This window comes from Cherax quadricarinatus, chromosome 32 (genome assembly GCF_038502225.1).
Source record: "Cherax quadricarinatus isolate ZL_2023a chromosome 32, ASM3850222v1, whole genome shotgun sequence".
Taxonomy (NCBI): Eukaryota; Metazoa; Arthropoda; class Malacostraca; order Decapoda; family Parastacidae; genus Cherax; species Cherax quadricarinatus.
Window position 1 is genome coordinate 30929307 of NC_091323.1, and position 18293 is coordinate 30947599.

Genomic DNA, 18293 nt, shown 5'->3' on the forward strand with positions numbered 1-18293 from the left:
CTATTCAGTGATAAATTAAGTTGTTTTGTAAGAATGATAAAGTTTGCAATCTTTGGCATTACCTCAAACACTTCGGTTTATCATTGACATTTTAGAATATAGTCACAAAATCATTATATTGTAGTTAATATGTGGTTATGAATTGATTGTTTACAATATCTTATACCTGGATACATGGAGTTTACCTGGAGAGTTCCGGGGGTCAACGCCCCCGCGGCCCGGTCTGTGACCAGGCCTCCTGGTGGATCAGAGCCTGATCAACCAGGCTGTTGCTGCTGGCTGCACGCAAACCAACGTACGAGCCACAGCCCGGCTGATCAGGAACTGACTTTAGGTGCTTGTCCAGTGCCAGCTTGAAGACTGCCAGGGGTCTGTTGGTAATCCCCCTTATGTGTGCTGGGAGGCAGTTGAACAGTCTCGGGCCCCTGACACTTATTGTATGGTCTCTTAACGTGCTAGTGACACCCCTGCTTTTCATTGGGGGGATGGTGCATCGTCTGCCAAGTCTTTTGCTTTCGTAGTGAGTGATTTTCGTGTGCAAGTTCGGTACTAGTCCCTCTAGGATTTTCCAGGTGTATATAATCATGTATCTCTCCCTCCTGCGTTCCAGGGAATACAGGTTTAGGAACCTCAAGCGCTCCCAATAATTGAGGTGTTTTATCTCCGTTATGCGCGCCGTGAAAGTTCTCTGTACATTTTCTAGGTCGGCAATTTCACCTGCCTTGAAAGGTGCTGTTAGTGTGCAGCAATATTCCAGCCTAGATAGAACAAGTGACCTGAAGAGTGTCATCATGGGCTTGGCCTCCCTAGTTTTGAAGGTTCTCATTATCCATCCTGTCATTTTTCTAGCAGATGCGATTGATACAGTGTTATGGTCCTTGAAGGTGAGATCCTCCGACATGATCACTCCCAAGTCTTTGACGTTGGTGCTTCGCTCTATTTTGTGGCCAGAATTTGTTTTGTACTCTGATGAAGATTTAATTTCCTCATGTTTACCATATCTGAGTAATTGAAATTTCTCATCGTTGAACTTCATATTGTTTTCTGCAGCCCACTGAAAGATTTGGTTGATGTCCGCCTGGAGCTTTGCAGTGTCTGCAATGGAAGACACTGTCATGCAGATTCGGGTGTCATCTGCAAAGGAAGACACGGTGCTGTGGCTGACATCCTTGTCTATGTCGGATATGAGGATGAGGAACAAGATGGGAGCGAGTACTGTGCCTTGTGGAACAGCTTTTCACCGTAGCTGCCTCGGACTTTACTCTGTTGACGACTACTCTCTCTGTTCTGTTAGTGAGGAAATTATAGATCCATCGACCGACTTTTCCTGTTATTCCTTTAGCACGCATTTTGTGCGCTATTACGCCATGGTCACACTTGTCGAAGGCTTTTGCAAAGTCTGTATATATTACATCTGCATTCTTTTTGTCTTCTAGTGCATTTAGGACCTTGTCGTAGTGATCTAATAGTTGAGACAGACCCATGTTGCCCTGGGTTGTGTAACTGATGGGTTTCTAGATGGGTGGTGATCTTGCTTCTTAGGACCCTTTCAAAGATTTTTATGATATGGGATGTTAGTACTATTGGTCTGTAGTTCTTTGCTGTTGCTTTACTGCCCCCTTTGTGGAGTGGGGCTATGTCTGTTGTTTTTAGTAACTGTGGGACGACCCCCGTGTCCATGCTCCCTCTCCATAGGATGGAAAAGGCTCGTGATAGGGGCTTCTTGCAGTTCTTGATGAACACAGAGTTCCATGAGTCTGGCCCTGGGGCAGAGTGCATGGGCATGTCATTTATCGCCTGTTCGAAGTCATTTGGCGTCAGGATAACATCGGATAGGCTTGTGTTAATCAAAGTTTGTGGCTCTCTCATAAAAAATTCATTTTGATCTTCGACTCTCAGTCTGGTTAACGGCTTGCTAAAAACTGAGTCATATTGGGACTTGAGTAGCTCACTCATTTCCTTGCTGTCATCTGTGTAGGACCCATCTTGTTTAAGTAGGGGCCCAATACTGGACGTTGTTCTCGATTTTGATTTGGCATAGGAGAAGAAATACTTTGGGTTTCTTTCGATTTCATTTATGGTTTTTAGTTCTTCCCGCGATTCCTGACTCCTAAAGGATTCTTTTAGCTTAAGTTCGATGCTTGCTATTTCTCTGACCAGTGTCTCCCTACGCATTTCAGATATATTGACCTCTTTTAGCCGCTCTGTTATTCTTTTCCGTCGCCTGTAAAGGGAGCGCCTGTCTCTTTCTATTTTACATCTACTCCTCCTTTTTCTTAGAGGAATAAGCCTTGTGCATACATCGAGTGCCACCGAGTTAATCTGTTCTAGGCATAAGTTGGGGTCTGTGTTGCTTAGTATATCTTCCCAGCTTATATCGGTTAGGACTTGGTTTACTTGGTCCCACTTTATGTTTTTGTTATTGAAGTTGAATTTGGTGAATGCTCCCTCGTGACTAATCTCATTATGTCGGTCTGGGGCTCCGCGCATACATGACTGAACCTCAATTATGTTGTGATCTGAGTATATTGTTTTTGATATGGTGACATTTCTTATCAGATCATCATTGTTAGTGAAGATGAGTCTAGTGTATTCTTCAGTCTAGTAGGCTCTATTATTTGCTGGTTTAAATTGAATTTTGTGCAGAGATTTAAAAGCTCGCGTGAGTGTGAGTTTTCATCAGAGCTGCCTCCTGGTGTTATTACTGCAACAATATTATTTGCTATATTCCTCCATTTTAGGTGCCTTAAGTTGAAATCCCCCAGGAGCAAGATGTTGGGTGCAGGAGCTGGAAGATTTTCCAGACAGTGGTCAATTTTTAACAGCTGTTCCTGGAATTGCTGGGATGTTGCATCCGGAGGCTTGTAGACTACCACAATGACTAGGTTTTGGTTCTCTACCTTTACTGCTAAAACTTCCACTACATCATTTGAGGCATTTAGCAGTTCTGTGCAAACAAGTGACTCTGCAATGTACAGGCCAACCCCCCCCCCCCTTTTGCCTGTTCACTCTGTCACATCTGTATTGGTTGCAACCTGGGATCCATATTTCGTTGTCCAAGTGATCCTTTATGTGGGTCTCAGTGAAAGCCGCGAACATTGCCTTTGCCTCTGCAAGCAGTCCACGGATGAAAGGTATTTTGTTGTTTGTTGCTGGCTTTAGACCCTGTATATTTGCCAAGAAGAATGTTATCGGACTGGTGGTATTGTTGGTATTGTGGTATTGTGTGATTGAATTTACACAAGTTTAAATGGTTACGAGTTATTTACAGTAGGCGAAGTGGATATTTTTTTCACAACGGATAATGGTATACTGTAGCCCAGTCACTACAGTAGTGACATCTAATATTCTGCTGATTTTGTTGGATGCGCCATAGACATATTACTCCTATTGCATAGACTGACTGACTTTAATCTCCTTCTGTCTCAGGCCAGTGAGATTCAGTTAAAGTTCTTTTCGTATTGCCCGTAAAGACTTACGCAGTACGCCTTTGACAACTCAGCAAAGTTGTTAACCAATGCGAGATGGAATCCATAGAAGGTGCAGTCCTGTGTCTGGCTACTGACATGAGCATATCACAGCTGACACTTTTGGAGCTAAGAGCGTGTATAAATGATAACGAATCACACTTGAGTGCAAGGATAGCCAAGAATTCGGTTTGTAGGGAGGAGGCCCATTTATTGTGCATGCACCATGGTGTTCCGTGGCTTGGTTGGCAACGCACTCCCGTGGGTGGGAACGTTGGGCGTGTTTCCTTACACCTGCTGGAGCTGTTCACCTAGCAAGATAAGAGATAAGGCAGTAAGCAGATATCAAGGTGTTAGTCGACTGGTGTGGGTCGCATCCTGGGGGCCAAGATTAAGGACCACAGTGGAAGTCAGTTAGTCAGTCTCATCTTACCTTCTATACAGGAGCTGTCACTGACAAAAATGACATTACCAGTAACATGCACATATAGACTGGTGGAGCCGTCAGTATACTTAATTTATGGAAGACAGTGCTGTGTGACTCAGGCATCTTCAATCTAAGGCTTCAAGAGGGTCCTTGATGTCGGTGAGAGGCTCTTGATCCTAGACATTGGACGTGTCTTCTTTGGATCAAGTCTGACTACTTTCCATTCCCCAAAGAAATGTATGACCCCTACCTGTTTAATGCTTCCCCTTAAATATAATAACTCAAGGCATAATGCTTAACTCTAATATTAGTCCTGACGGTATATAGTTGGCTTAGTGATGTATTTTTATATTATTATTTTTTATTAACACATCGGCCGTTACCCACGGAGGCAGGGTGACCCGAAAAAGAAGAAACGCTTTCATCACCATTCACTCCATCACTGTGGCCCGGTGGCCTGGTGGCTAAAGCTCCCGCTTCACAAACGGAGGGCCCGGGTTCGATTCCCGGCGGGTGGAAACATTTCGACACGTTTCCTTACACCTATTGTCCTGTTCACCTAGCAGCAAATAGGTACCTGGGTGTTAGTCGACTGGTGTGGGTCGCATCCTGGGGGACAAGATTAAGGACCCCAATGGAAATAAGTTAGACAGTCCTCGATGACGCACTGACTTTCTTGGGTTATCCTGGGTGGTTAACCCTCCGGGGTTAAAAATCCGAACGAAATCTTATCTTATCTTCCCAGAGGCACACCTACATTACAGTTAAAAAACTGCAGCATATTTCCACCCCTCCTTCAGAGTGCAGGCATTGTACTTTCCACCTCCAGGACTCAAGTACGTCTGACCAATTTCCCTGAACCCATTCATAAATGTTACTTTTCCCACACTCCAGCAGTATGTCAGGTCATAAAAACCATTCACCTCCACTCGCTCCTATATAACAAGCTCACGCACACTTCCTGGAAGTCTAAGCCCTTCACACAAAAATCTCCTTTACCCCCCCTCCCTCTCCAACCAATCATAGGACGACCCCTACCCTGCCTTCCTTCCGCTACAGATTTATACACCCTCTGAGTCATTCTGTTTCGTTCCATCCTCCTTAAATGTCCGAACCACCTCAACAACCAATCATCAGCACTATGGATAATTCTTTTAGAAACCCCACACCTCCTAATCTCCAGAGAATAGAACCTGTCTAACATGGGTCAGTACACCTGCAGCATAGCTTCTCTATGCTCATTATATTCACATGATGGCAGATCCTAATATGGATAACAATCTTTTAGCTAAAAGTTTGAAAACTATGAAGATTCCAGACACTTGCAGGATAGTGTGGGTTGTGGCAGCTCAGCTTCTGTTGGTCGTTGTCGCTGATGAACTAGCTGTGCTTTATTAAGCTTCATTAAGTGCCCACATTGATTTCAGTGTTGCAAACAGGCGTTGTTGTGGTCATCCCGTCTTCAGGTGTCGAGACTGCTACTTAGGTATACCTATTTACTGCTAGATGAACAGGAATAGTAGGAGGAGTAAAATGTGACAGACTAAACAGGCAGCAAGGATGGGGAGGGGGGGTTGACCTGTACGTCACAGAGTCGCTCAATTGCTCTTATGCCAAATCTAAGGGAAAAACAACATCCAGTATTGGGCCCCTGCTTAAGCGGGATGGGACATAAACAGATGACAGCCAAGAAATGTGAGATACTAAAGTCCCAATATGACTTAGTATTCAGCGTGCCGCTGCCCAAATTAAGGGTCGACAATCCAAATGAATTCTTTATGAACGAAACCCAAAATTTGGTCATCCCAAAAATCTCAGATATTATCCTAACTCCAAAAGACTTTGAAAAGGCAATAAATGACATGTCCATGCACTCTGCCCCAGGACCTGACTCACGGAACTCTGTGTTCATAAAGAATTGCAAGAAGCTCCTATCGCGTGCCTTCAGCAATTTATGGAGAGGGAGCACGGACACAGGGGTCATCCCACACACACTAAAAACAACAGACATAGCCCCACTCCACAAAGGTGGCAGTAAAGCAATTGCAAAGAACTACAGACCGATATCATAAAAATATCATTAAAAATCTTTGAGAGGGTTCTAAGAAGCAAGATCGCCAACCACCTAGATACCCATCAATTACACAACCAAGGGCAACACGGGTTTAGAGCAGGTCGCTCCTGCCTGTCCCAGCTACTGGACCACTATGACAAGGCCCTGGGTGCTGTAGAGGATAAACAAAACACAGATGTATTATACACAGACTTTGCAAAAGCTTTCGACAAGTGTGACCATGGTGTAATAGCACACAAAATGCGTGATAAAGTAATAACAGGAAAAGTTGGTAAATGGATCTATAACTTCCTGACAAATAGAACACAAAGAGTAATATTAAACAGAGTAAAGTCCCAGGCAGCCACGGTGAAAAGCTCTGTTCCACAAGGCACAGTACTCGCTCCCATTCTATTCCTTATTCTCATTTCTGAGATAGACAAAGATTTCTTACTTTGAGGATGACACCTGGATTACCATGACAGTGACCTCCATCGAAGACACCGCAAGACTCCAAGCGGACATCAACCAAATCTTGTAATAATGTTGGTAGAATTACGGAAAATGTGTAAAGTAAAAGGACACAAGTGCAACTAATGTGACATTTTTATTGTGGCAAAGTTTCGCTCTCCAGGAACTTTGTCAAACCGTAACTGCTTGCCAAAGCTCCTGGAGAGCGAAACGTTGCCACAATAAAAATGTCACATTAGTTGCACTTGTGTCTTTAACCAAATCTTCAAATGGGCCACTCAAAACAATATGAAGTTCAATGAGGAGAAATTTCAACTACTCAGATATGGGAAACTTGAGGAAATTAAAAATGTATCAGGGTATAGGATAAATTCTAACCATACAATATAGCGAAAAGGTAATGTGAAGGACCTGGGAGTGATGTCAGAGAATCTCGCTTTCAAAGACCACAACAATGTATCTACCTCATCTGCTAGGGAAATGATAGAGTAAATAATGAGAACCTTCAAAACTAGGGATGCCAAGCCCATGATGATTCTCTTCAAATCGCTTGTACTCTCTAGGCTGAAATACTACTGTACACTAACCGCCCTCTTCAAGGCTGGCGATATTGCAGACTTGGACAGTGTACAAAGAACTTTCACAGCACATATAAGTACAATAAGGCACCTAAACTACTGGGAACGATTGAAGGTCCTTGATCTGTATTCCCTGGAACGCAGGCGAGAGAGATACATGATAATATACACCTGGAAGGTCCTGGAGGGATTGGTACCAAACCTGCACACGAAAATCACTCCCTATAAAAGCAAGACTCGGCAGGAGATGCAACATTTCCCCGATAAAAAGCAGGGGCGCCACGAGTACATTGAGAGACAACACAATAAGTGTCCGGGGCCCAAGACTGTTCAACTGCCTCCCAACATACATAAGGGGAATTACCAATAGACCCCTGTCTTTAAGAAGGCACTGGACAGGCACCTAAAGTCAGTACTTGACCAGCCGGGCTGTGGTTCGTATGTGAGTTTGCGTGCGGCCAGCAGTAACAGCCTGGTTGATCAGACCCTGATCCACCATGAGGGCTGGTCTCAGACTGGGCCGCGGGGGCGTTGACCCCCGAAACCCTCTCCAGGTAAGAAAATTTTCTTATCTGCTTTCCCGCGTGACCAGAATGAAAGCATGAATTATGTGATCTAGTACAGTTAAACTTCTCGGATTAGATTTCTAACCCAAACAGTTAGATGGTATAACATTTATTTAACAGTATGCTTTCTAAAATTATGTAATGATGTGTCCAGAAACCAGCTAGATAAAAAAAATATACACACAAATACTTTGTGAATGAGATAATTAATGGTTGCCATGAACTCAGGGGCTGTGGCAGTGGAGGAAGTTGTCATCCAGTGGAGTAGCAGTGTAGTGGCAGCAGTGGTTACAACAACACTGGTGGATGGCGTGGTGGCGGGCTCCAGGGAACCTCTCACCTGCTGGACGTGCTCCTCCAACAGCCATGGCTCCGACTGCTACGATCTGGACCATGATAATGTTACCTTCACCACCTCTGCTTCCAGGAATTGCACACCTGAGGAGACATTCTGCACTGTCAGTTGCAATACATGCATTTCTGTTTATCTTCATTTTTTCAATATTCTGAATTTTCTGTCTCTCATTCTTGCTGCTGTACTCCGTCTGAGGAGTACATCGAGACTATTGACTAAATCTGCGGGAAATGAGCGAAGTCTCCTGTCGCTAAATCTGAAAACAAGAGGGAATATGATCATGACATAGACAGTGAGGGGCTGTGTACCAAAGACAAAATAATAACAATGTCATATGATATCAGATAATATTTCTTTAACATGATTACAGTACTGTAAAAGCAATATTGCAAAAACACTAAATGCATATGGGTTATTCAAGGCTTTTTTTTTAACTTAAGTGTGGCAAAAAAAAAATGGGATGAACTTGACGGACACAGTGTACTATACTGATACGCAAAGAGAACCAAAAGGATAAAAAGCCATTTTGTCATTTGGTCTAAGGCTACAATGGAGGACTAAGAGCTAGCATAGGCTATGTGTATACTAAATATATTTCAAATATGTTTTGCACTTTATTATGTAAATGCTGACTGTGATGTTGGCATCCATACAGGTGAAAAGGGTCTGGTATGTAGTTGAGGCAGGAGAAGAAAAGATGGACTTTGGAGTTAATCGTACATGTGCTGCCGTCTGCAACCCATCATGTATGGTCATTGGTGACAGAACCAAGGTAATGTGCTGCTTTTGATTGTAGTGTCTTTTGTAAAATTGAACAGAGATCTTGCATCCAGAAGTTTTCTAGGTATCAAGTTGACAATAATATTCTGATAGTTTGCATTATTTTTTTTCCCAGGGATAATGAACCTTTTATTATGTACAGTATTATATTCACGGGGAAAAATTAAACCCATAGGGGTCATACGGCACCTGAGGAATGAGAGAGATAAGTTTTGATCCAAGGAAAGGAAGGGATAACTTCAGTCTCTTACATCAAAAGCCCTTCACAAACATCTAGGCACCCCTGTCAAAGGGAGATTTTTTATAACTTAACCAAGAGATAGTTATAAGAAGTGAGTTAATCAGTGGTACTGTATTATCCCCAGATCTACTCGTGCACATCGTGTTGCTCTGAGTCCTACTGCAACACTGGCAGCTCTGCTTCTCCCAGGCACTCCAGCTGCACCCAACTTCTCCTGGTCGCTCTTATTGCTGCCCTCGCACCCACACTTACTTCTGTCTTCGTACCTACTGTGACCTTCGCTCTAGCACCAACGTTGACCTACACAGCTACACAGGTCATTGGTTTCAACTCCCAGCTGGGTGTTCATGTCCGCAGAGATGCCCTGGCTCTCGGCTCCTTCCTTTTCATTGTTGTCTTGGCTTCTTCCAGCATTTGTCACATCTTTTGAAATCTTCATATTTTTACAAAAAAAAAAAACTTCTTTTTTACAACAATGTGGTAATTTTTTATTGAAGTCAATCACTGGCAGAGCATCAATGTTTTCCTATCAGAATTAAGAAAGAGTATATTTTAGTTCAATTACCAAAGAAATCGATTAGAAAATATTTTGAACTTTTATGAAATGCATTACTGTGAATGATACTACATGTGATAATAGCAAAGTTAAGTAAATTATAGTAAGTTAGACTTGTTGATGTTCAAGGTCCTGCCTTGCCTAGGCTCTCTTTAGGGTTACAGGTGTATGGGGTCCAATGGTTTATGTTATATGGAGTGTAACCTGAAATTTGACTCGTCTGATCTTCCAAATGGAGCCACAGTACTCCATTGTTTTGATGTTTCCTAATGTTATATATGACCCATGTTTTACTCTGCTGATCCATTATTCCAGCTCCAGTAACCAGATGAGAGACACTGGTTGTCGTCCGCTGGAAGTAAAAATACTGTACGTATTGTATTGTATTGACATATCCTCTGTAGACATATCATTTAAAAAGAAAGAACAGCTTCCAATATAAGTTTTGTTTACCTTGATGGTGACACAGTGGATTCAACTCCCAACTCTGAAGCATGCATTATAACAACACATTTAAGAACTATACAGTAGATCTTTAAACCTCAAGATGTAATAAGTCTGAAAAAATAGGTTGCTTATGGAACGGATGTAAGTCTCATCATACCTACCAACTTGTTGGCAGTAAGGTGCAGGTGAATCAGTATATAATATTGATGGGGAAGCACTAACCCAGAAGGGTTATACAGTGCCTAGGGAATGAGATTAGTGGGTAGAAATCAGGTTTCACCCAAGGAAGGGTAAGGTTGCTCCAGTTCCTAGTATTAGGCCTTCAGCAGCAGCAAGGCAACCTCCCATGATGAGGAGACAATACAAGTTAGCTAAACTAAAAGTCATAATTTGTTCATATTTTCTTTGTATCTCTGGGGTTACTTAATCAGTTCATTGGGCAATATTGGTCTAAATATTACTATAAAAAATTGTCTTGAGGTTTATTGGGCAATAATGTAGACATCTTGATATTCAGTGGTGAAGTAGCATCTTGATGTTAATAAGTAGATATCGTAGATATCTTGATATACATTTGTTGAGAACGCAATAGTCTCATTGCTCATCATTGAGATGGTAGACACATTGACGTTCATTGGTAGAAAATTTAGTCATCTTGATGCTTATTGGGCAGAGCTTTAGTTATCTTTATAATGAGTGTTTGAAACTCATGTCTCGGCAATTCATAGCTATAAACATCTCAAGTGCTTTGATGGTGAGTTGATAAAGCTTGTATTCTTTGCTGTCATAGCCTCTTTGTTTTATTTATAAATGTTGCAATAATTCAACCCTTAATAGACTTGGTTCAAGAGAAAATTAGCACAAAATAACAGCACAGCAGTAAAACTATGCTAATTAAAAAAATATCTTCGATCCTTTGTAACCTACATACCTATAAATAAAATTGAAAAGTGTTATTAAAAGAATGAGCTTTATTTGTCCATAAGAAAAAATCAATAAGATAAACTAAAAACTTTAATATTTGGCATTGTTATTATTATTTAGAAAATAATGGGAAAGGTTTATATTGCAGAAGAAAAAATAATGAAAGTTAAAAAATTAAACAAGAAGTGGTGTTGAGGGAAGGACAACAGAAGGAAGGAAAAGGGTCACATATGGTGTAGCAAATCAGTGTCAGTTAAGGAGTCAAAGAGCCAGGGTTAAGGTGCAACTGGGAGAGGAGGGCAGAGTGAGTAAGTATGTCAAGGTGTCTGAAGTGAATATGGTAAGATCTGATCAAAAGATGTTGGACTGGCAGTACTCTAGACTGAAGATGGAAGAAAGCCAAAAGAAAAGGGGTTACATGTTTATTGCGAACAGTCAAAAGCCAGAGCAAGTGTTCATAGAAAACAAGAAAATGATGATCCAGTTTACAAGTGTTTCATGATTTTCGCAAGGGCTGTAACCTTGAAATAGGCACCTGGAGGAGCTATTACTATTACAGGAAATCGCTAAGCCCAAATGAGTCATACAGTGCTAACCTACGAATTACACTTGCAGGAGTGTTAACAGGTGTAGTGGTGCTCAAACTTTACAATACACTAATAACAGCCAAGAATGTGGCTGTTATTATTGTACTGCAAATACAATACTCTGCCATTTGCTGTACGCTAGACTTTCCTACTCAGTGAAAGGGTTGTGTTCTGAAAAAGCTTAGGTAAAACATTTTTTTTTTTGTAGTACGAGTCATATTTTCACCAGACTTATTTTGTGTAGCATGGTTGCTAGAGGTTGATGCTAAGGACTCAGGTTACATGTTATCAGGGTAGGAAATTGAATGGCTTCTAATGATGTGCAGGAGAATGTGATTGTGGATGATAGTAATTCCCAACATAGAAATAGTTAACTAAGTGGCTCCTTCTTAAGATGTTCCAAAAGAAATAAAAAAATCTTTGGAAAATAAAAGCCACCACAAATATATCTAAACCCTTATACAATACTATACAATACTTTATTTGGACATGATACATAGTTGCACAAGGAATTAAAGCTGGGTGTACATGCCAAAAGCCCCTTGTATGCAGAACATTATGGGCAGGCTTAAAATTAACATAACAACAGACTAGTGAGTGTATTCTCCAAGTGTCATTTAATAATAATGTTAAAAATAGAAACAGAAAAAGCAATAAAATACTTTACTGTACACCTAACATAGTACTGTACACACAGTTTACATATATATTGCAATAGTTATTGAAAATAATTGAGGTTAATGTGCAATTTACTCATTAGATTTTATTGCAGAAATCTGTTACATTGAAGTCAGTGTATTGAGGGTTTACAGTACAGTACTGGCTTCAAAAAATATACATTTCTTAACATATTTTTATCTAACCAATACAATCCCATCACCTTAAAAAAATTATATCTAACCTAGCTTTTTTCTCCCTGTTCTTTTTCATTTATATCTATTATTATTATTATTATTATTATTATTATTATTATTATATTCATGGGAAAGACGGCCTGAGGATTCAGCATGATTGATGGATGGAAGGAGAAGCTACAGTTCCTTGAATCAAAAAAACTTCACCTTTTAAGGGTCTTTCTCTCTCTCCCTCTTTTTTTTCACTCTTTGTTTAACCTAACTATACTCTTGTCTCTCTCACTTCTATCCTAACACACTTCCTCCTTTTCTTCATTTCATTTCCTTGACTGGTTTAGTTCCCTTCCTTCCTCTCTACGTATTATAACTGGTGTGTGCACTATGCTACCGTGCTGAACATATTACTCTGGCATAAGTATTACTCAAAAATAAACATACAGTACAAACTAGGCTATTTCTGTACATAGTATGGATTGCAAATGACATGAATTGTCATGCATAAATGAACTGAATTTCTAATATCCCATAAAACTATAAATTGAAAAAATGGAGAGATGAATTTTTTCTAATGTATAAATTTAAAAATAAAAGCACCAGATAATTTTGCTCGCTTAATTCACATGTACATCAGTTCCTTTCTTTTTCTTTGAGATGTAAACTGTTTTATGATCTCTTCATACAAAAATTAATAAAGTAAAACTAAATGGTTATAACTAATCATAATTTTTAAAGGCGTGGATCGATAAGCCAGCGGAAGGCCCAGGTCAGATGACCAAAAGCTCCAGCTGCGGGTCATCATATGACCCATTCATTTACTCTTTATTATTATTATAATCAAAAAAGAAGCGCTAAGCCACAAGGGCTCTCATGAACATCGGCAAAAATCGAACATTTCTGCTACATTGCGCTCAATTTCAAGGTACTTTTCATCGTGAAACTAATCAAAATCATCTCTGCTTCTGTAATATATCTTCCATTCTATCAAATGAGACCAAGAAAACGAGAATACAACCATAAATACCATCCGAAAATATACTGCAAAGTCGCGATTTTAAACCAAAAGCCTAGTCGGAGTTTTTTTTTTCTCATTCAGTGCGTGCTGCTGGATTTTTTTTATACTTCACACACTGACCCATTCTTTCATATGTAGGCCTACCAGCTGTCTTCCACCAGATTTGAAGACGCTAGAATTTACCCGTATAAGTATGTGACCGACCCCGGCTTTTTTTTTTTTTTTTTTTAAACTAGGGGATTTTTTTTTATTGCTTTCTCAAACTTCATTAACCTGACGCATTACCGCAAAGGAGCAAGGTTAAGCGATCCGTTGCTGCCTTGCAGCCCGGTGCAGCCCCGTGGAGACTAATGTCAACCACAGCCAGGCGGGGGCCTGAGCTAGGGAAATATCCCGCGGGCGATGCTCCAGAAGTTTTCTCCTCTGCAAACCGAACCGCGTTTTAAGTTAATTTTACGAAGTGTTGTATAAAATTATGCTGCGATTTTTCAATAGTGCAATAACCAGAATGTGCCAAATAAATCCATGTAATATGAGGATCTACTGTATTTTTACTTTTTTATGATTATAATTATTATTTTATATAAAAAACAAGCTTAAATGAAGAGTTTAAAACCATGTGACAATTTTAAGGGGAAGGAATGATGAAAAAAATAAAAAAAACATTCTTTCTTTTTGAAATTCTTTGCTACAATAATATTATTCATAACAAAATCAGCATGGCTTATATTTGCTGTATTTAGGAAAACTTCAGTACTGTAAATAGAATGACAAAATGGGTTTAAAGAAATGCTAATATCCAAAATCTGCCTAATATTAATCCAAGATGGAATAATCCAGGTTAGTGTTAGAAGGTGATCATGAAAGTTGAGTATGATGAATCCCCTAAGACTTGTAGACAAGAGTTAGTCATTACCCTGACCTAGGAGGTGGGGGATGATGAGAGGGCTTGAGAGTAACCGTGGGCGATGGTGGTGGTGGAGGATGGCACACTTACGTTCACCTGCTCATTCCCTTGCACCTCAATTTTGTAGCCGGGCGGAAGGAAGGTGTTGAAGCCGACAATAAGCTCTGGATGACCACGGAAGAGTTGTGACACACGAACGATGACTCCAGGAGTGTCGATGGATTGAAACTTGAACTCTTTCATAATATCCAGAAAAATCATTGTAGACCTGTGGCTGCTTCCCAAACCTTAGTTTCACTTGATTTAAGTTGGAGAGTGCATCTTCAACTTTTAATCTCTGGAACTGGTCTGAGCCTTGCGTTGCCCCAGCTGCTGCTGTCGGGTGCACCACACCCGAGACCTTGTGGCGCACCTGGAAGTGGGCAGTCACGTGCTGGAGGATAGACAGGAATGGTCCTACTTTACCTGGGCCCACCAGCCCACCCGCTCCACCTACAGCACGCCCCTCTACCACGCCCGACAGACCATCACCCTGGGGTTGGGGTGCAGTGGGCAGACCAGTTGAGTATGAAGTATGCCTGTGTGCATTTCCTCTTTGCTCCCTGCACAAAAGGCCTCCAAACTTTCCTCAGCGCTGGTGAACACCCCTCCAGATGGATCAAAAAAACTGGAACTGACCTCTGCATGAATCAGATACATGATCTGTTTCAAATAAGGCAACAGCGGCACTTCTCCGCTCCATGGGATATTACCCCATTCCAAACTACCATTCCTCCATTTCCCCCCAAACTACTTCTTAAATCACAACCAAAGCTTCGCCTTGAAGCCAAACTTGAACCTTAAGATGTATTGATAACTTATTCACACAGCACACTCTCACAAATTATTTACGTGATGGTTCTGTTCACCAATCCACTGGTGCAGGTGGTAGTGCTGCTGTTGTCAGGGCCGGATTAAGAAGTCTCCAGGCCCTTGGCTATTCAGATTGGCGGGGCCCCTTTGAGTTACGGGTAAGCGAAGCGACCCCTTCCAGCTTGGGGGTTGGGGGGGGGGGGGTCGGTGTGAGCCTGTTTAAGGTCTAATTAAATACATTCTGGCTATTTAAATTAAATTTAATAGGGAAAGTACATCAAGACAACCAAAACCATTTACCAACAGCCATTATAACTATCTTGTTAAATCATGCATTTTAAAGAGAATAAACTCAAGACAGCATAGTATTACTAGATTAGGCTATTAAAGTAGTGACATCATGTACCTATTATATTCAGCATAACCACTACAGCACTATTATTCCCTTTATAAATCACTGACCATTATTGTTATCATTGCATCATGCATAAGACTATCAAATCGTATAAACTCAAGAAAGTAAAGAATTGTTTATATTCACAGGCACTTCTTAAATAAACTTTTTTCTGGATTTCATATTGGCAAAATCATCAATTATATTCTGAAAATCAATATTTCTTGTTAGATCAGACTCAATGATCAACAAGGCTAGGTTACACAATTTGTCTTGGCTCATTGTTGAACGGAGCTGGTTTTTCACTCTTTTCAAAACAGAAAATGAACGTTCTCCTTCACAGTTAGTAGCTGGAAGTGTTAGGTAAAGGCGATACACTATGTCAACATTAGGGAAGGTTTCTGAGATACCTGCATTTCTTAAATGTTTCAAAGCAGCTGAGGGCGCACATTTTTCAGGTGGAGCTTTAATCTGATTCATATACCCAGAAAAATGAACTATTTCTTCAACAAATGTGTCCTGAACATCTGCTGAAAGGTGTTGTCGCAACTTTAATGCAGCTTCTCTCAATTCTGCATCTGGCATAGTAGTAATTTTGAACAGAAATCCAAACTTGTCATTGAGATTCTGGTAGATTTCTTTTCTTTTCACTAATTCTGTAATCAGTGAATCCAGATTATTATTATAATCAAAAAAAGAAGCGCTAAGCCACAAGGACTATACAACAGTGAATCCAGAATGACGAAGTACGTAGCTGTCTTACATTTCTGCCTTGGTAGCAACACAATTTCATTGTCTGGCTCTTCAAAATTGCGTTTCCTCTTCCTTGACCGCTGATGATCAGCCCGGTAACTGTAGTCTTTCACCAGCAGTTTAGCTTTCTCTTCAAACATTTCAAAAGCTTCATCATTGCGAAGTGAGCTTACAAATTCCACTAAGCCTGCATAGAGGTTAGCACAAGTAGCCATTTCAATTTCAATTTTCTGAAGTGTCTTGTTCGTGGCATTAACCGTTCCAGTATACAGTCCGAAAGCACACAGTAAGGCCAATTCAAAATCTTCCAATTTTGATCCTAAGCTGGCTGCTTCGCTTCTTGTAGTTGCTGTCTGGTCTTCATCCTCTGCTATTTGGATCAAAGCAGAACGTATTTCAGCAAAGCTGTCTTTCAAAGCATGTGTTGCATCATGCTGCGCTGACCACCTTGTTGTTGATAATGATTTGATGACATCTCTTGACTTGAGTATACTCCACCGATGCGTTGAAGCAGAGAAAAAATTAAAGAGTGCTTGCAAAAGTCCAAAAAATGAAACTGCAGCGACACAACACTCCGCAGCACATGACCCAACAAGATTAAGAGAATGTGCTGAGCAGGGCACATATTCAGCAAGTGGGTTGATTTGCTTGATACGGGCTTGCAATCCATTATATTTACCCGACATGTTACTTGCATTGTCGTAGCTCTGTCCACGGCAATCCATAATAGAGAGATCATGTTCAAGCAGAGTATCCAGTACTACATTCATCATTGTTTCTCCATCATGGCCTGAAAGAGGAATGAATTTTATAAAGCGCTCTACAGGCTTACCACTGGAGTCGACAAAGCGAACAATGAATGTCAATTGATCTGTATGTGAAATATCTGGTGTTGAATCTACACTTATTGCAAAGTATTTTGCAGTTTTCACAGCTATGATGTTATTGAGGACCTTCTTAGTCACCAGTTCAATAAATTCATTGCATACAGTAGATGACATGTAAGATACAGTGCCTCTTCCTGCATTCCCAAGGCATGACATGATTTGCTAAGAATGGATCGAATTGTGCTAACAGTTCTATGATCCCTAGGAAATTGCCATTGTTTTCCGAACCAAAAACCTCATTTTCTCCACGGAAAGCAAGTCCTCTTAGAGCTAAGAATTTTACAACAGCAACAACTCTTTCTAGAACTTTTCTCCAATAAGTGCGCTCTTTTTCAGTTTGTTTTTCCAAATGACAAATCCAGTAAGCCTTTTTTTCTGTGCACGAAATACACTGGCTAAAATGCAGCTCCTGTGAGTGGTGCTGTTTTCATGTTCCTCGAAACGCTTGGAATTTTTCCAGTCATTGAACCCCTGTGTGAAGGTATTTTCTTTGGTAGAAAATAGCTTGCATGCTGAACAGTACACTTTTCCTGAGCTTTCAGAGTATACCATCCATGATCTTTTCACAGTTTCTGAATTTGCAAGCTTCCTATAAAACATAGATGACTTTAAACAACGACGACTTCCATCATCATAAATCCTTGCTGATTTCCTAAAGTCAATGTTCAGAGTTTGTCTGAAGTTTTCTGCAATGAAAGCATTACGTAGAGAATCTGGGATTACATTTGGCCATGAGGAAGGATCTTTTAAGACAAATCCTGTGGATGAAATGTCCGTTGAGACATTGAGAGGAGACAAAAGAAGTAGATGCTGGCTGAGAAATAATGGAGGGAGGGCTTCCTGTATGATCTGACGTATCTGCAGATTCAACTGTACTGGTAACATCAGAAACTGTTTTCGTGAGCATGTCTGTGATCTTTCTGCAGCTTCCTACATCTTTCTTTTTCTGTTCTTCTTTCTTTTCTGTGACCCACTCACATAAGAACGTCCAACATCACGTTCACGAGATGCCATAATGAGGATGTATCACTGTCTGTAATCATGCAAATACAAATTTTTCATTATCAATTATTATTAATTTTTTAATTATTATTTAAAAAAAATTTCTGTCAATTGGGGGGATATGGCCCTTGTAGCCCCCTTTCCTCTGGCTGCGCATCTAAAAATTCAAAACGTTACCGG

General features: G+C 40.6%; 1 protein-coding gene across 1 annotated transcript in view; it reads left to right on the forward strand.

The window, feature by feature from the left end:
- The window catches only part of LOC128690244 (uncharacterized), a 26667-nt gene extending 15761 nt beyond the window's left edge, over positions 1-10906 (forward strand). The window contains exons 2-4 of the mRNA XM_053778832.2: positions 7791-8020; positions 8573-8689; positions 9063-10906. Coding sequence (XP_053634807.2) covers positions 7791-8020; positions 8573-8689; positions 9063-9368 — 653 coding nt within the window. The 3' untranslated portion in view covers positions 9369-10906. The remainder of the gene's footprint in view (positions 1-7790; positions 8021-8572; positions 8690-9062) is intronic.
- The last annotated feature ends 7387 nt before the right edge of the window (positions 10907-18293 follow it).